The 19,537-nt window shown below is 47.7% G+C and overlaps 1 protein-coding gene across 2 annotated transcripts in view; it reads right to left on the reverse strand.

Annotated features, from left to right (window-relative positions):
* GTPBP1 (GTP binding protein 1) overlaps positions 1-18,427 on the reverse strand; it is a 28,851-nt gene extending 10,424 nt beyond the window's left edge. For both annotated transcript variants that reach the window (XM_061205411.1, XM_061205410.1), the window contains exons 1-6: positions 18,220-18,427; positions 15,443-15,554; positions 9,344-9,524; positions 8,403-8,751; positions 4,414-4,537; positions 3,438-3,552 (exon numbers count right to left, since the gene is read on the reverse strand). In XM_061205411.1, the coding sequence (XP_061061394.1) occupies positions 3,438-3,552; positions 4,414-4,537; positions 8,403-8,751; positions 9,344-9,524; positions 15,443-15,554; positions 18,220-18,411 (1,073 nt within the window). In that variant the 5' untranslated portion in view covers positions 18,412-18,427. The remainder of the gene's footprint in view (positions 1-3,437; positions 3,553-4,413; positions 4,538-8,402; positions 8,752-9,343; positions 9,525-15,442; positions 15,555-18,219) is intronic.
* Between the last annotated feature and the right edge of the window lie 1,110 nt (positions 18,428-19,537).

Here is a 19,537-nt window from a genome sequence, read left to right on the forward strand (position 1 = left end):
AACCAACTTTCCACTGCAGAAAAGACAGCCGGAATCCCTCCTCCCAACATCTCTGCCAGTTTATTTCTCTCAAATTCCTATATTCCAGCCAGACCACAGAACACTCCCTCCCTTCTCCTAAGACCTCGGTACCTTTTTGTTCCCATGTACTTGTTCACTCTGATCCTCCTGCCTGAATTCCTTCCCTCTTATCCAACTACCAAGTCCTCTTATCCTTCAGAGCCCATTTCCAGCGCCGCCTCTTCCAGGGGATCCTTCCCAGATGGGCATTCTTCATTCCGAGTTTTCAAGGAACTTTTTTTTTTTTTTGGTAAATTATTGAAGTATAGTTGATTTACAATGTTGTGTTAATTTCTGCTATACAGCAAAGTGACTCAGTTATACACATATATATATTCTTTTTCATATTCTTTTCCATTATGGTTTGTCACAGGATTTTTTTTTTTTTTAATTTATTTATTTTTGGCTGCATTGGGTCTTCGTTGCTGTGTGTGGCCTTTCTCTAGTTGCGGAGAGCGGGGGCTACTCTTCATTGCGGTGCGTGGGCTTCTCATTGCGGTGGCTTCTCGTTGTGGAGCATGCTCTAGAGCGCAGGCTCAGTAGTTGTGGCGCACGGGCTTAGTTGCTCCGCAGCATGTGGGATCTTCCCCGAACAGGGCTCGAACCCGTGTGCCCTGCATTGGCAGGTGGATTCTTAATCACTGTGCCACCAGGGAAGCCCTGTCACAGGATATTGAATATAGTGCCCTATGCTATACAATAGGACCTTGTTGTTTATCCATCCTATATATAGTAATTTGCCTCTGCTAATCCCAAACTCCCACTCCTTCCCTCCCCTACTCCCCCTCAGCAACCACAGTCTGTTCTCTATGTCCGTGAGTCTGTTTATGCTTCATAGATATGTTGATTTGTACTGTATTTTAAATTTCACATATAAGTGATATCATATGGTATTTGTCTTTCTTTCTGACTTACTTCGCTTAGTATGATAATCTTTAGGTCCATCCATGTTCCTGCAAATGGCATTATTTCGTTCTTTTTTATGGCTGAGTAATATTCCATTGTATATATATACCATATCTTATTTATCCGTTCATCTGTTGATGGACATTTACGTTGTTTCCATGTCTTGGCTATTGTAAATAGTGCTATGAATATAGGGGTGCATGTATCTTTTAGAATTATAGTTTTGTCTGGGTATATGCCCGGGAGTGGGATTACTGGATCATATGGCAACTCTATTTTTAGTTTGTTTGTTTTTTTCAATTAATTTTTTGGCTGCACTGGGTCTTCGTTGCTGTGCACAGGCTTTCTCTAGTTGTGGTGAGCAGGGGCTATTCTTTGTTGCGGTGTGCGGGCTTCTCATTGAGGTGGCTTCTCTTTGTTGTGGAGCATGGGCTCTAGGCATGCAGCCTTCCGTAGTTGTGGCACGCGGGCTCAGTAGTTGTGGCTCGCAGGCTCTAGAGCGCAGGCTCAGTAGTTGTGGTGCACGGGCTTAGTTGCTCCGCGGCATGTGGGATCTTCCAGGACCAGGGCTCGAACCCGTGTCCCCTGCACTGGCAGGCAGATTCTTAACCACTGCGCCACCAGAGACGTCCCTATTTTTAGTTTTTTGAGGAACTGTTTTCCATAGTGGCTGCACCAATTTACATTCCCACAAACAGTGTAAGAGGGTTCCTTTTTCTCCACACCCTCTCCAGCATTTATTCGTAGACTTTTTAATGATGGCCATTCTGACCGGTGTGAGGTGGTACCTCATGTACTTTGGATTTGCATTTCTCTAATAACTAACGATGCTGAGCAACACTGCATGTGCCTAATGGCTATCTGTATGTCTTGGGAGAACTTTTTGTGTCTCTGTTACACGTGACTACATCTGATTTTCTGTCTGTCATCTGAATGGCCTCTATATCTCCTACTCACGATTAATCAAACTCCTCAAGATTAGGAATTATATATTTCCCACAGCTCCTAGAATAGGGACTGCACAGAATAGGCACTCAACAAAATGAATGAATTGAAATGGGGTCGACTGAAACGTACCCCCTCTGCTGGCCAACTGCTGGTACTGAAGACAGCGTCAGGGCAGAGACACAGGCCACAATGTCAGGCTGCTCCGGGTCCTGTACTTAAGCAGCCCCAAGACTCTGGGAGAAGGAGCAGTGTTAACAAAATTTACTATTATCAAGAGATTATCTCTGACCAAGGAGTCGACCACCTTGAGAACAAGGACTATGCCCAAGTCAACTCTGACTCCTCAATGCCTAGATGAAAAGCCCAGCACGGAACAAACATCCAATAAATATTTATGGAATCAGGGAATTCCCTGGCGGTCCAATGGTTAGGACTCGGCGCTTTCACTGCTGAGGGCCCAGGTTCGATCCCTGGTCAGGGAACTAGCATCTTACAAGCTGCGCGGCACGGCCAAAAAAAAAAAAATTTATGGAATCAAGGGACACGCTAATGAGTAAATGCCAAAACTGATCCGTGATTAGAGAGCTTTTGAGAAACAACCGTGTAAAAAAATTAATAATAGGACTTCCCTGGTGGCGCAGCGGTTAAGAATCCGCCTGCCAATGCAGGGGACACGGGTTCGAGCCCTGGTCCGGGAAGATCCCACATGCCGCGGAGCAACTAAGCCCGTGCGCCACAACTACTGAGCCTGCACCCTAGAGCCCACGAGCCACAACTACTGAAGCCCGCGCGCCTAGAGCCTCTGCCCCACAAGAGAAGCCACCGCAATGAGAAGCCCATGCACCGCAACGAAGAGTAGCCCCTGCTCGCCACAACTAGAGAAAGCCCACGCGCAGCAACGAAGACCCAACGCAGCCAAAAATAAATAAATAAATAAATAAAATAAAAAATAAAAAATAAAATAATTAATAATAACCATTCTAAAAATGGCTGTGTATCTATCACACAGCAGCCAGGCACAGTGCTAAGTGCTTTACGTACATCATTTCCAACACTTACAAGAGCCCTATGAAGAAGGTAATATTATTCCCATTTCACAGATAAGGACACTGAAATCTCAGCTGGGATTCCAACCTCAGTGAGACCAGCATCTCAGAATCTGGGTCACCTGATACAGCCCCCGAGCAACATTGCTGAGAGCACAATCTGCTGAGAGCACAATCTTCTATTTCAACCAATCTCCGTGCCTGTGCAGAAGTGAATGCTCCCAGGACTTCCCTGGTGGTCCAGTGGCTAAGACTTCATGCACCCAATGCAGGAGGGCCGGGTTCGATCCCTGGTCAGGGAACTAGATCCCACATGCTGCAACTGAAGAGTTCGCATGCCACCACTAAAAGATCCCGCATGCCACAATGAAGATCCCACGTGCCACAACTAAGACCCGGCGCAGCCAAATAAATAAATAAATATTTAAATATACATAAATAAATAAAAGGAGGAAGTGAATGCTCCGTACCCATTACCTCTCAGAGCTGAAGTTGGAGGCTGTAACAATCACATCATCCTTGCTCTGCACCAACACAGGGATCTTGCGGCAGCCGGGCGACTTCAGCAGGCGCTGTAACAGCTTCAGGGTTTCTTAAAGGGTAAAACGGAACAAAATTAGGGGAACATAGCCTTCTCTTTGGTCAGGCTTCTGGGGCAAGACAGGTCCACTCATTACTGATGCAAGCAGGAGACAAACAGATGGACAGTGTTAAATGCCATAATGCCTGGAGAAGCAAAAGAAGCATCAAAACTTTGGGTGGGTAAGTGTTTGCTAGAGTAGAAGGAGAGTACAGATGGGGACTGTCCGCTGAGGTTACAAGTCTGAAACCTGTCAGGTTTCTCCAGAGTCTCTAGAAGACCCGCATCCTATAAGCAAGTGACTTGGGGGTCCACCAGAAGGACAATGTTGTTCCTAGAATGCCCTGCTTCCTGGAAAAAAAGTTCATCTGACAAAAGGATCTCTAGGACATTTAGACACCTGTAGAAGCCCTTATGAGGCCCTCCAAAAGGATACGTCTTCACTTCTCTTCCACCATCTTTAGCAACGGGGGAGAAATGCATGAAAGCCTAGTCTTGCAACACTGTTTTGAAACCTTTGGTGGTAAAAGGTAATCAGACTCTCTGCCCAAATGTCTCCATGTATGTCCAGCTTAGGTGGTAAAACCCAACCCCTTCTGCCTGGAACCATCTGAAAGGAGATGCCAGATTAGGGATTTCAAGGACCCTGAATTTGTAACCAGAAGGAACAATGAGCAGGAGATAACTCTAAGCTGTGCTCAGACCAAGAGGCAAACAGGGAGAAAGCAAAAGATTCTGGGTTGATGGACATTCAGGCCAAGGTCTAAGAACAATACAAGGAAACAGAAAATTCCGGGTAGCAGATCACCAAGGAGCCACAGTGCGTGACTGCCCCAAACAGAGAGACTGCTACTGGCTGTTGGCTTCACTTACCTTGCAGGATGTTGGCAGGACACATGTCAATCTTGGTGACCACCACAAAGACAGGCACATTGAGTGCCAATGCCAAGCCCAGGTGCTCCTTTGTCATCCCCACGATGCCAGCATTGCTGCCCACCTGCCCCGACACAGAAAGAACTGTCAGGACAAGGGAGACAGAGATTGCTGCTGGGTGGGCACAGGGGCTCAAAGAAGGCTGAGGTAAGAGAGAACTCCCATCTCTGAGGCCACCATCAGAACAGGACACAGGCGGCACAAGTCTTAGGCCAGAAACAAAATGGCTGTAGATGAAAGCTGGGCTGGGCACAGATTGCTTTAACCTCCAATTTAACAGTGTGGGCTATCAAAATCTGAGAAGACTTCGAAACAATAAAAAAGACAAACTCAGTCTGGGAAAACAAAGTCATCAAAGTGGATTCAGTTTAACATCCCTGGCCCCCAGTTACCCAATTTATAAAATGGGGGATAATAGTATTCACTTTAGAGGGTCACTTAGGTTTAAATGACCAAACATATGTCAAAGGTCCAGCACACAACTAGCACGAATTAGGTATTCAAGCAATGGCAGGGACTTCCCTGGTGGCACAGTGGTTGGGAATCTGCCTGACAATGCAGGGGACACGGGTTCGAGCCCTGGTCCAGAAAGATCCCACATGCCGCGGAGCGGCTAGGTCCCGGTGCCACAACTACTGAGCCTGTGCTCTGGAGCCCGCAAGCCACAACCACTGAGGCCTGCGCACCTAGACCTCGTGCTCCGCAACAAGAGAGGCCACCGCAATGAGAAGCCTATGCACCGTGACAAAGACTACTGCCCATGTGCAGCAGTAAAGACCCAGTGCAGGGCTTCCCTGGTGGCGCAGTGGTTAAGAATCTGCCTGCCAGTGCAGAGGACACGGGTTCGAGCCCTGGTCTGGGAAGATCCCCCATGCTGCGGAGCAACTAAGCCCGTGAGCCACAACTACTGAGCCTGCGCATCTGGAGCCTGTGCTCCGCAACGGGAGAGGCCCGCGCACCGCGATGAAGAGTGGCCCCCGCTCGCCACAACTGGAGAAAGCCCTCACACAGAAACGAAGACCCAACACAGCCAAAAATAAATAAATAAATAAATTTATTAAAAAAAAAAAAAAAAAGACCCAGTGCAGCCAAATAAATAAATATAAATAAATTTATTAAAAAGAAAAAAAAGCAATGGCAGCTGTTACTACTGTTACCATTCCTTCCTGTAACAATAAATGTTTTAAAATACCATCATAAAGGCTGGTTAAATAAATTAGAGCACATGCACAAGTGTGCAATACAAAAGAAAGAGGAAACTCTTAACTGCTGTGGGGTAATCTCTAAGATATGTTTTAATGGGAAAAAGCAAGGTGGTATACAGCATGCTACCACATGGAGTGGTGATTGGATCACCGTTTGAAAAAAGCAGCTGGAAGACATTTGGGGGAACATCTGAGATAACATAAATACTTTTAGACTAGATATTGTATGATATTAGGGAACTCTTGTTCGTCTTCTTGGTTGCAGTAACAGTAGGAGACTGTGTGCTGAAGTATTTGGGGGTGAAGAGTCACAATGTCTACAATACAATCTACTTTCAAATGATTCAGCCAAAAAACCAACCAACCAAAAAAACAAAAACAAAAGCAAACAAAAAGAAAACAAAAACCATACACACACACAGAAAAACTCCACATATGCATCTATCACATGTACAGATAAATATGGCAAAATGTTAATGATTGTTGACTCTGAGTGGTGGGTTTATGGTATTTGTTGTACTATTCTTTCAACTTTTCTGAATGTCTGAAATTGGAGGGAGAGAATATACACATATATGCTGGTGTGATTACAAAATATCTCTAGAGGATACATAAGAAACTGGAAGTACTGGTTGCCTGTGGAGGAAACAACACAGGCGGAAGAGAGGCTTTAAGTCCTTTGGTACCTTTTAATTTTTGTACCATATGACTGTATTACTTACTAAAACAAAATAAAATTAAGATTAAAATCGCCATGACATATTTATACAGGGCTTTATACATTCCAGAGGGACTTCCCTGGTGGTCCGGTGGTAAAGTCCCCTTCCAAAGCAGAGGACACAGGTCCGATCCCTGGTTGGGAAACTAAGATCCCACATGCCGCGGGGCAACTAAGCCCGCGTGCCACAACTACTGAGCCCGTGCGCCTCAACTAGACAGCCCACGTGCTGCAAACTACAGAGCCCATGCACTCTGGAACCTGCGCGCCACAACTAGAGAGAGAAAACGTGCACGCTACAACTAGAGAGAAGTCTGCATGCTGCAACGAAGTGCCAGCGCGCCACAACGAAAGATCCCGCGTGCTGCAACTAAGACCCACCACAGCCAAAAATAATAAATAAATAAAATAAATATACATTCCAGTGTTTTCAAGCGATGCTCTCATTTGATCATTACGATTCCCAGGTGAGCTACCACCCCACCAGCACAGATGTCCCACGCATGTTCCCTTTGCCTACACCGAGACACCTCCACCATTTCCCTCCTAATTCTTCCCATTCCCTCCAACCACCTTTCCTAACCAACCCAGACCTGCTTTTGTTCTTCCCAAGCGGGATAAGAGAATGCTCTCTCTCTCTGTTGTCTCTATATTTTCAAGGTTTTTTTGTTTTTGTTTTTCTGGAAATTGATTGCCATGGAACAATAATGAAATATTTCATTGTTTTCCACAGAAATTTTTAGTATTTAGCTCATGGCCTAAAAGTTAGATAATACATAACATTTCATATGGGGTGAAGATATGTCCGTTAATTGACCTTGATCACTGTAGCTCAGTTAGAAAAACACTCATGTTAAACTGATTTCTATACCCTTCTTAATCTCAACCCAACAACTGCCCCAAATACACCCTATGGCTCTTCCTTCGAAACCCCTTTTTGTAGAGCGGCTTTCCTTAGCCAGTCAAGGTCGGAAGGACCCCTTGCAACATTCAAAGATATGGGAGATAAAACCACACTGAGATCGCAAGAACCTCGGGCAGAGAGCTGACAAGAGTGTTCATACATATGTTCTGCCTCTCTTTACTCTCCGGTCTGGGGAGAATTTGCCTGAAAACCTGTGTTTGTGGGGCAACTTGATCAAGTTTGCTCTGAACAGATGTTGGCATTTACTACACTTATTACTCTACAGGCAGCTGGAGGAACTGGGAAATGGGGAAGGGTTTTGAGAAGGATTTTTGCCAAAGGAAAACTCGCTCGCTTGCACTCTCTGTGAAAGCTGTGAAGTTGTGACCAAGGCCGTGGGTCTCACAGACCCCTACTCTCTGGCCAGGCAGATCAAAGGGGCCCAAATGCGAGCTTCGAAGCATGATCCAGCCCAGAAGCCTCTGCTCCCTTCCCTTTTCAGTTCACCTACAGGATGAGCTGCTGAAAAATCTATTCCCACGAGACTGTAAACTCTATGGGAGCTCGGGACAGCCTGTTCACTGCTCTGTCTTCAGGCCTGGCACAGTGATAGGCATGCAGAAGCTTCTCAGCAAACAGCTGTGGGACTGGTTGACACTGGTTCCAGGCTTCAGAAGAGGCCACCTCTCAGGCCCCTCAATGGCTGTCTGCGCTCTCCTCCATTTCCTTCCCAGGCCGCCCCATCTCTGAGGGTGCTGCCTGGTGTCATCTCAAAGTAGCCCAACTCCAGGAGGAAATACTTCTGAAGGTAATAAGAAATGCCCCAGGAGGAACCCTCCCCACCCCTCTCCGAAAAATACGAGAGGTCTGCAAATGGCACCTTGGTTTCTGCTTAGAGGATCTCCTCCTGGCCTAACCTAGGAGAACGATCAAGGTACACTCCTTGAGAAGGCCGGGCACCCCTGCAAAACTTGGCGTTCTTATCCAATTTCAAAGCCCTAAACCAAAAGGCCCCGGTCTCAGAACAATTGCAAACACTTGCACATCCCCGCACCCCAGGAGCCCAGCTGAGGCCTCCCCTGCTCAGCAGCACCCCACCTACCATAAGCATGCAGAAGTCAGGCAAATGGCCGGTCATGCCAAAGACAGTGGTCTTCAGGTACTTCTCATGGCCAGCCAAGTCGATGAAAGTAATCACCTTAGTGGATTTCTCACAGATCTTTGTCCACTCCAGGCTGCCACCATGGCTGTCTGGCTTGTTTACCACATTGCCTTCACTGTCAAAGCCCAGAATGTCATTGCCCACACTGCTGGTGCGACCAGATTCAATCTCATGTTTGTGGCGGAAGAGTTTCTGGCGGGCGAAGCCTCGGCCGTTGTCCAGCTCCCCGTGGGTCAGGACCCCCAGAAGCGTGCTTTTGCCGGCATCCACGTTGCCCACTACCGCTACCCTGTGTGAACACAAACACACACATTTGTGTGAGAGTTGGTGAGTGAAGCGAACCTCAGCAGCCGGATCCGTAAGGACAGGCTCGTGCCTGAGCCTCTCCAGCTCTCTGCTCCTTCTACTCATGGATGAGCACGTTAGGAATGCTCCTGGAGCTGCATCCAGGGAGCAGAAAGTTATTCCGGAAGAACTGAGTTCCCACCACAATGACTTTCTCCCTTAACTTCCACTAGCTTTCCCAAAGCTGCCAGACAGAAGCCCTAAAGCCAAGAGAGGTACAAAATGCTCTCCTCCATTACCCTGGTTTCAAGCCTCCCGGCCTGATGGGAAAGCAAATGCAGCCCACAAAATGGCCACAGGACATAGGGTTGGCCTCTCTCCCACTCTTTCCAAAGGGAAATATTTAGGGATGAGGAAGTGCAGAAACAGGGAATGGAGCGATGGTGTCTCTGGACACTCTTTCCACGCCGCAGGAAGCGAAAGGGTGTAGCCGACACGCCAGGTGTCAAAGGCTCAATCACCATTCTCTGTGAAGCCCTACACCCCAAGGTCATGCTTCAGGGGACCTGGAACTGAAGGTTCTGAAGCCTCCTCACCTGACTTCCAGGAAGTCATTGTCTCCTACTCGTTTCCGGACCAGGTAATCACGCACACGGCCCCCAGCTTCTTGACGTTCCCGGAGGAGGATGACATCAGCCTCTATTTGTTCTGCCATGCTCTTCACTGTGGCGTAGGAGGCCTCCATGTCAGCTTCACTCAGCCCGTACTCAGTCCCATCTGGTGACAAGAGCCCAGACATCAGCCTGCCATCAAGTCTGCCAGTCAGCCACCCCTAACCAAGGTCCCACCCTGGGCACTGAAGAACATGGCTCTCTCTACCAGATACTTCAAAAGCTTGGGCACAAGTAAAGTTAATAAATAATAGGCTTCCCCATCAAGCAGGGCATTCATTAATTCATTCAACAGTAATCACTGAGACTCTCCTAGGTTTTATGCCAAGTCTCATGCTGGGTACTGGGAATACAGGTGCCCTTAGCGAGCTCACAGCCCAGCGGGAGAGACAGGAAATTAATTAATTGCAATACAGCTCGAGTGCTTTACTACAGAACCGTACAAAGAAAATGTAAAGCATGAGCAACTAGCATTGCCTGGGGAAGCTGAGGACAGCTTTGCAGGGTGCTGACTCCAAGCTGCGTCTCCAAACATGAAAAATGGGCCTGCGGAGAAAGGAGGAAAGACATCCTAGGCAGCAGAGCAAAGCATGGAGCACGGCAGATCATGGCACGTCCAGGGACCGGTAAGCAGCTCGGCGCGTTGGGGAGCAGGATGTCAAGTGGCGGGAGACCACATGAGAGGCAGAAACAGTTAGGCAGACGAACATCACACAGCAGCAAAACACATATGTACCAGGGTGGGAAGCCTTGGGGTTACAAAGGGGAGTAACAAGATCAGATCGCTGTGGGACAGAAAGATCTCTTGAGCAGCAGTGTAAAGTGAGCGCTGGCAAGCGAGAGACCAGAAACGGGAGCCCAGTTAGGAAGCAATTCTAATAATCCAGGCAAGAGATGATGACAGGAGACAAAGGAAAGTGGAGAGAGAATTTAAGAGTGAGTTTAGGTACAGATTTTAACAGAGGTGGCTCAGGTGAAATGTCCAGCAAGTAGCTGGAAAAAATGAGTCTGAGCTTTGGATGAGGAAGGATGGACCAATCAACCACTAATTTATTGAATGCCTACTGTATGACAGTCCCGGTCAGGTACTGTCCACGTGGTGTCATATTTCATTCCCGCAGTAGCTCCTCAGCTTCTCCTCCAGCTGTCTCCTGGGAGCACCCCTCTCCTTCCCTGGGCTCACGTGCCCAACCTCTTTTCTTTTCTGCCTCCAAAGACCTTGCAGCACCTTCTCTCACCCCCTTCCACTTCTCCCCCATACAAACAAGCTCAAGGCTTTCCTAAACTAAAGGAGACCCAACCCCTCTTCCCTTGCCCCAGCTTATCTACTGAGCTACCATCTCCTCCAAGCATCTCCAGAGTAATGGACACTTGTTGACTTTATTTCCTCACCACCTTCTCACTGATCTGATGACTCTGGAAAAAACTGGTTTTCAAGTCATCAGTGGCGTTCTGCCCACTCATCCAATGCCCTTTCCTTGACCCCTTCACAGTCAACACTGCTGGCAACTGTCCCTTTGTTTACTAAGGCACTTCATTCCCACCCTGCTTGCCTATAACCCAAACTCTTCTGATTCACCTCCCGGCCCTCTGGGTCTTCCTTCTGTCTCCTCTGCTGGCTATTCCTGCTGCTGTCCCCAAATGCCAGTCTTTTTCAGTAGTCAGTCAGTGGCCTTCTTCTCTATCCTTGAAACATTCCCCTTGGCCTTCTCATTCTATGGGTTCAACTGTCATTTTGAAAACTATGAAAACATTCATATCTAGTCACTCTTCCCAGAGCTCCATCCACACTCTTTTTAAACAACAGCACAAAAACTAACACCATTAATAAAGCATTTTAGTCCTCCCTGCAACCCCATGAGTTAGGCATTACTGTTGCCATTTAACAGTGGGGAAACAGAACCCAGAGGTCTCTGAGCTGGGAGGGAGCAGAGGGGCCGTGTGAGCTTGGGTCTTCTGATCCCAAACCTAGAGCCTTTTCCTCGGCAAGGGCTCCTCTTAGTGCCAGACCAGTTCCTCCTCTTGCCTTACCTATTTCTGATGACACCACTATCCTTCCAGTCACCCCAGCTTAACACTCATCACTCCAGTCCTGCCCCTTTCCTTGTCCCTGCTCTCCTCTTTTTGCCAATCCAATGCCACCAGCCTGATTCAGGCCGTTATTCTACCTGAATCGCCACAAGAGATCCCTAACTGGTCTTAGCAAATCCAGTCTCTGTTTCCTCCAACCCATCCTGCATAGACATACAAGCTCAGGGTCCTAAACAATGCACAGCTCTGACGTTGTCACTTCCGAGTCAAAGCCTTGGAAGGGCTCCCCAGGCCCAGCAGCGCTCAGTTCCAATTCCTTAGAGGCTTCCATCCCCCTCCCCCGTCCTCCCCTTCTAAGCTTTGTTCCAGTGCAGGTGACCCAGTCACCATCCCTCCATGCCTCTGCACTTTTCTAGCTCTATACCCTTGCTCACGTATTTCCTGCCCTAGAAAGCCAATCAGCACATCTCCACTTGTCCAAATCCTACCCATTCTGCTCCCTTATGAAGTTTACCATGGAACAGTGTTTTGGATGCGTGTCTTCCCCTGCTATACACAAGCATCTCGAGGACAAGGACCATATCTCAAACATTCTTGGATGCTCCATGAGGGGTGCCTTTCCTATACCAACTCCTCAAACGTTTGTAAAATGCAAAACAAATGAACAAAGAGGATGCAGTTGAGCCAAGGAGTTTCTTTTTCTTTTTCTTTTTTTGGCTGCGCCGCATGGCATGCAGGATCTTAATTCCCCGACCAGGGATCGGACCCATGCCCCCTGCAGTGGAAGCACGGAGTCTTAACCACTAGACTGCCAGGGAAGTCCTGCAAGGAGTTTCTAAATGCATGGCCAACTAAGCTCTGGAAATATTCTGGGTTAGAGAAGGACTCGGAAGCATCCCTAAGAGAAGGCCAGCTAGCCCTGCCATTCTTGCCAGACCCCCAAATTCTATCCAAACTTTCCTGCTTCTGGTACAATGAGAAGCAAAGCTTTCAGATCCTACCCCACACCAGCAGGCAATCACCAGTGTCACCTCATCCATCCAGGACTTCCAGAAATGCACCCGGTCACATTACCCTTCTCCAGCACGCTCTGTACTCCTCACTCTGTAGGAGTGGAAACAAAGGCCAAGGAGAAAAGCCGCAGAGGTCCAATTACTAAAGGCCACATATTCAGCCATGCAGGAACCTAATCAGATCTCGGTCCTGCCACTGACTTACCTTTCCTATATGTACTCTCCTGCTCAACGTGCTGCAAAGGCTCCCCAGACTTTTAGGATAAAAGTCTAAACGCTTTGGTATGGCATTCAAAGACCCTCAGATCTGGGCCCTGAATACCTGTCCAGTCTCCCCTCCTGACACTCCCAATCTCACATTCCACATTTCCTACTTTACTGAATCACTCCTGGTCCACCAAATACTCCACACTCACCAATGCCTCCATGCCTCTGTGCCTGTGGCTTTCTCTGCTCACTCACTACTGCCTCCACTCACCTAGAAAACTCCTACTCATCCTTTAGAATTCACTGAAGGGGCACCTCCTCCTTTGGAAAGACTTTTAAGTCTTTTCTGACCCTCCCACAAAGATGTAACACTCCTCCCATGCTCCCTGAACTTTTAGTGCAGTACCTGGGTCTTAGAAAGTCATGATTTAATATTTGAGGAATGAACAAGGTTCTTTTTGAAAGAAATCTCATGGTAAATCAACTATAACCTGGAACCCTTAGAAAATTACTACTGCAACTATTAATACTAGCTAACATTTATATAATGCTTACTATATGCCAAGTGTTAATCTTTACCATGCCACCATAGACTAGATTCTATTATTATCCCCATTTTAAGACAAGGAAAAGAGCCAGAAGGCAAACTTAGACCCACCAGGTTCCAGACCCTGAGCTAACTACTAGGTCACATTGCCTCCTTTTAAAATGTCAACCTTAACTTAAGAATGTATGCTTAGGGACTTCCCTGGTGGTCCAGTGGTTAAGACTCTGTGCTTCCAACGCAAGGGGTGCGGGTTCAATCTCTGGTCGGGGAACTAAGATTCTACATGCTTCGCGGCATGGCCAAAAAAAGAAAAAAAAAAAAGAAAAAAAGAATGTATACTTAAAGAGCACATTCCTCCACCCTGCTTCGAATTTTTTTAAAGTCTAATTTACCCCTACAAAACTTGCCTCAGGTTGTGGGGGCAGTGGTGGTACCATCTGCCCGATTTTATAGACGAAGGAAGCGTCAAACAGAGGGCAAGCACCAAGCACACACAGAAAGTCAGGGATGAAGCTGACCCTGGGGGCCTCGCATCTCTCTTAGTCTTCTGCTTGATCTGCAACTTGTTTAACTAATTACAATCTCTTTCTGCCCCTAAAGAATTCCAGCAGGAAGCAGTCACTATGAATCTAATAGCATCCAATTGGTAGATGCAAAGATAATGCTTGGGTGTGTAAAATACATGCTAATGAATGTTTGACATCTTCTTATGCTGTGCCACGGGAGGGTTAATTAACTGTGAGCCACCAAGGTATGGTAAAGTTCACTAAGAGTTCACATTAAAGAATAAGCAAAGAGTGGGGGCTTTAAGAATCTAGGTCTTCAAAGAACAGTCCCAACACTTGTCAGAACTGATCTAGATGTGGTTTCTTCAATTCTATAAGCTTGAGGTGACCTTTGAGTGGTTCATCCTATTACAGCAGGCCAGATGTGCACCTGACACAAAAGCTTTCAAAAGGCTACCAATGATCCCCCTAGTCACCAAATGGAATGGCTTTTTCTGAACCTGACTCTCCCTGCTGTCTCTGTAACACTTGACAATGCTGGCCAACTCCCTCTCTTTCTTGACAGAACCTCTTGGTTTGCCTATCCCTCTGACCATGCCTTCTTTAAGGTGGTAACACCTAAAACTGGGGAGGTGGCAGTAAATACAGAAAGGAAAGGATAGATATGAGAAACATTTCAAAGGAAAGCAGAGCAGTATTTGGAGATCAAACCCTTCTTCCTTGTGTCATTCTTGCAGCATTTCCAAATATTGTTTTCTACTGAGGTTAACTATGTATATGCCATCTCTCCTTCTTGGGACACAGACCAGATTTTAAGTATCTAAAAGTGCTTTGCAACAGTATCAAGACCTTCTAAGATACTTAATAGATATCTGTCAAATAGTTCAAGACTGATTTTGAGATTTCCTCCATCTTAGACTCAAAGTACAAAAGAATTAGTACCTGCCTTTACAAAACCTACATTCAGCTAAGAGAACTAGTCCCTTAATGATGCATCGAGGCCTACTTAGGCTTCTTGTAAAGATGACAGAGACAAGATCTGGTACAGGCTAAATTCATAATTATTAAACAAGTCCAGCTGCCATTTCAGCAAAGATAATGTCTTAATGAAGATGAGAGTAAGCGGGCTTAAGCGGGCTTTGTATCGAGGATATAAACTAGGAATGACCAGGGGGAAAAAAGCCCAGGATATAATCTGGGATTCTGTCATGGGGGCTGCCTTCCTCTAAAACAATGGGTCCCATTACAATGGAATAAGGGGCTTGGAGGACAATAACAAGTCCCTTCCAGAATGGCAACAAGCCTACATGTCTGATGGGATCTCACAGGGAGAAAAGAGGACCTCTGTTATCACAGCTATCCCCACCGAATGGTCAGTATGGTCCAGGGCAAGGCAGCCTTGCTGAAGAGAGGAATTCTGGATGTCCTTTCCTTGCTGACATCAAGAAGTATCACAGGGGTTCTCTGCTAAGCAGGCAATAAGTAGCAATGGGATCTGTAAATCGCGCTTGGAGGGGAAGACCTAGAGCTGCCTAGGGAAGGCTTAATTCTAGACCTAACTGTGACTTAACTCTATTACCTCGGACAAGAAGTTTCCTTGCTTTGTGCTTCATCTCCTCTTACGCAAATGTAGAGTACTGGCGGTAGAAAAGCAGCATCTGTAAAACCGCTTGGAAAGTGAATTTTTAAAATAGTAAAGTGAAAGGAAAACTATGCTCACCTGATCCCTGCCCAATGACATATATCGTCTCTCCGCATCCCTCGTCCATCCTCTCCCACATTTGCCGAAGTAGGCTGTCATACTGCTCTGATGTAGGGCTCACTAGAACCAGCTAGAAGAGAAACCAACAGCCTTAGGACCACACTTACTAGAAGAACACCACAGCCAAAGCAGATCAAGAGCCTGACCAAAGACCCTGACTGAACCCCACAGCACCCTGATCTAAAATAGCTGTGCAGCCCTCTCATGGCCTCTCTGCCTCTCCTTAGATAGCCTTTGAGCCCAAGGCCTTATGAGAGTTGAGTTATATGAAGTACTGAAATGAGTATGTCTGAACCACAACCCACAGAAAAGAGGGTGTGAGCAGCCTGCCTCCTGCTGCTTAACGGGAGAGGCAGGATCCACAATGACCGAGAATCTGGCATTGTAGGTAGAAATTAATGAGTAGTGCTTTACACCTACATGCCAAAGTCTTCTACCTGCAGCTTGCAACTCACAGGACAGAGATCTCATATATTGCCATGCCCTCCATCCAAGGCCAATGGTTCCCATAATAACATAAGAAGTCTGTTCCAACTTGCCTTGGCTATCTCGATTATTTAGGAATCGGCAGTAAAAACTGCTGCAAGACTCATCTTTATCAACAAAACACATTACCCCTAAGATGGGTATTAGCACCGTCATTTTGCGAATTTCTGCCAATAACACTAAAATATCAACCACTTATCTGAGGAGGCCATTTACCAACAGGCATGTCAGATCCCATTCTCTAACCACTCATGTGTGACCTTGGACAAAGAACTTAACCTCTGAGTCTCAGTTTTTTAATCTACAAAATGGAGATACTACTACCTACATCCTAAGGCCACTGTAAAGACCAAATAAGATAACATGTAAAGCATCCAGTCCACGGCTCAATAAGTGGTAATTACAATTTTCCTTTACCCAATCACCCTAGAAAAATCTTCCTGGATGAAACTAGCCACCACAGTTCACTAATTGTTTCTCCTTTTGGAAGCTCTCAGAGCCTTATGTCCATCCCCACATTTAATTGTAGCTAGTATATAAACTTATAGCTTCTAATCTTTTCCTCAGGAATCAATCTGTTCAACCCATCTATTTTCTCCCTTCACAACAGTTTTTCTTTTCAGTATCATCAGTATTAATCTACATATAGCGTCTCAACTTTAAAATACTGAGAAGGACTTCCCCAGCTACGTGATGAAGCAACACTTCCCTATCCTGGAACATTAAATAAGTTGGTCAGGAAATAAAGGTACTACTCTCTGCAACTCTGCCCTGCAATTTCCCACTGTTTTCAGGTTTCTTCAGCACCTTGGCCATGAATTGACATCTAGCTCATCTGCTTGAGTCAAGTGTATTTCTTACAATTTCCTGAGTTGACTCATCAGAGCTTATACTTTGAACCTGGGTGCTGGGTCTTGTGCATCGTGTCCCATTACCTCACACATTTCCCCTGACCATCCTCTCTCTGAACTTGGCCAGCCTCGTTATGGCATTAGAGGCACCAGACAGGACCACTGTGACAAGATGCAGTACCAGCTTCTAAGGGCTCAGCAGAGACTAGAGGGAGAGATTAGTTAGCTGCAAGGTAAAGTTCTCTCCTGTTTGGATCCAGTTTCATGCAATTTTGCCACCACAGACTAGAAAGTCACAAATGTTTTCAAAAGTCGTTAAACTTCTCTACTGTAAGTATTCAACAACAGGTAGGAGGTGGTATCGGTGTTCTATCTTGCATCAGCTATTTAATCTGCACAGGGAATTATCACTTTATTCAGTTCACTTCAAACATTTACTGAGTAGTATGTAACCGGCAGTATAGTAGGTTTCTTACATACAGCTCTCATTTTTACAATGCATCTGTACTAAAAAGATGATGGTGCTGGAGAACTGAGAGGTTAAGAAACTTTCCCAAGGTCACAGAGCCTTTTTAACTGGCAGGGCAGGAAAGAGAACCCAGCCCTGTCTGACTCCCAAGTTGGCATTCTTTCTTTTAGCAATGTTAGGCACCTTCGAAACACCAGTCCCAAATTATACCTAATTTTTTATTCCTCCCACCCCCAACGCCAAGCAGAAGATGAGCCCTTAAATCCTGCCCACCTTCTCAAGAGCTCAGAAGACACGATTTAAATTGTCCTTCATTATTGCAGTCAAACAACATAAGGTTCCACTCCAAGAATGGCGAAATGATGGGTCACTGTCCATCTTTCACTTCTGTTTTGGGTGGGTTTGTAAAGCAGACATTCTTCAGACGTCCTTCTCCCGGACTGAGCGACTACTTAATGTTTCCTCTCCCGACACCAGGAAGAGCCGCAGCTGCCTCCCTGCTCCCCCCTCGGACTACATGATCCTCCCGCGCGCCCTGCCCAAGCCACCTCCGACCCTAGGCTGCCGTGGACAGTCCACGGGGAGAGCCACTCTCGATCTCGGGGGAGGCGGCACCGCGTGAGGACGACCACTGCGCCAGTAGCTGCCGGCATCCGGCGCCCGCGTTCCACGTGGCGGAGCCGAGGGGTTGTGATCTCGGCGGGAGCCGGACGGCGGGAGGCCGGGTGGGCGCCGCCGGGGAAGGACAGCGGTGCGGCGGGCCGCCGGAGCCGCCCCTCGCCGGGGAGCCCGCCGCGCGTCCCGCACTTACAGGTGGGTGGGCTCGGCCTCTCCCGCCCCCGCCGTCGCCTCGGAGACTGCTCGGCCCCACCGCCCGGTCCCCCTCGGCGTCCGGTTCCCTCAGCGCCGGCGCCGGCGCCCGGGCCTACCTTGCTGGTGAGGTCCAGCTCCGGTTCGCCGTTGAGCGCCTCGCCGTCCTCGCTGCAGTCCGAGTCGAAGCCGCCGTGGAGCCGAGCGGCAGCCGCCGCGGCCCTGGCCGCCCCCGGAGGGCTGGGTTCGGGGGCGAACATAGAGGCAGGGACCGGCGAGTCCATCGGGAAGCGACTCCGCTCGGCCGCCATCTTTAATAACTTAGGCTAATTCGTAGCCGGCCTCCCCTCCCTCCTCAGCTCATTTGCCTAATCTATGCGCAACCCCGCCCCGAACCTCATCAGAATAATTTATGCGAAATTTCTCCAGCCGCGTAGAGGATGACACGTATCTCTAGCTAAGAAACAATCGACCAGGCCTCTCAGCCACCAATCGCTGCAGCTCTTTCAAGCACCTAATGAATAATTAATGAGATCCAAAGCCCAACAACAAATGTCTGAGACGTCACGCGCCTTGATCGTAACTTGGGAGGGACAGCACCATCTCCACGCTACCTGCCAGGAGCCTTCCCGCCAATGGGAGCAGAGCAGGGCACGACTGACACAGCAGCCATACAATGAGAGAAATACACACAACGCTTACCTTCACCGCCCATCACTCTCCTCGTTTTCAGAGGCAGTGCTCAGCTTCCAAATCCTGCTGCTAGGCAGTCGGGGGCGGAGAGCCTTCCGATGATAGACAGGTGAAAGGCCCAATCCAGTCTTCGGATAAGTCCCGCGCCTCGGGCCACAGCCCACGGAGATAGTAAACTGCGCAAGGCGCCTCCCACTCAACTCAGTGACTCCGGGCAGTCACTGAAGACTGATTTTCGACCTGCTGGCAGCCTCCAGGCAATTTTAACACTAGGATCGATGCCTGGAATACTACGGCAGCCAGAGCGCGGCAATTAACTGAACGCTGACCTTAGGGAGAATTCTCCATTCATTGCCTCTGCGGAGAGAGCAATTACACGACCAAAATGAGGCAACCAGCTCAATAGAAGCCAAAAGTACCTCAACACATTTGTGAACTGTAAGGCCGAGATTTAGAGTCTGTTAAGGTAGTTTCCTATGGTTGATTCTTCCTGTGTCATCAGCTGTGTAAAACCCAACCCAAAACACTATCAACAGAAGTTTTACTGTCTTGAATTCCTCTTCCAAAAGACTGAAGAGCTTGATGAAATTAGGGATTAGTCAAACTAATAATGCTGGCCATGGCCACTCGTCCCAGGCAGCAAGCAAGAAAGAGCAGCCGGGGGCTTCCCTGGTGGCGCAGTGGTTGAGAATCTGCCTGCCGATGCAGGGGACACGGGTTCGAGCCCTGGTCTGGGAAGATCCC

This window comes from Eubalaena glacialis, chromosome 11 (genome assembly GCF_028564815.1).
Source record: "Eubalaena glacialis isolate mEubGla1 chromosome 11, mEubGla1.1.hap2.+ XY, whole genome shotgun sequence".
NCBI lineage: Eukaryota > Metazoa > Chordata > Mammalia > Artiodactyla > Balaenidae > Eubalaena > Eubalaena glacialis.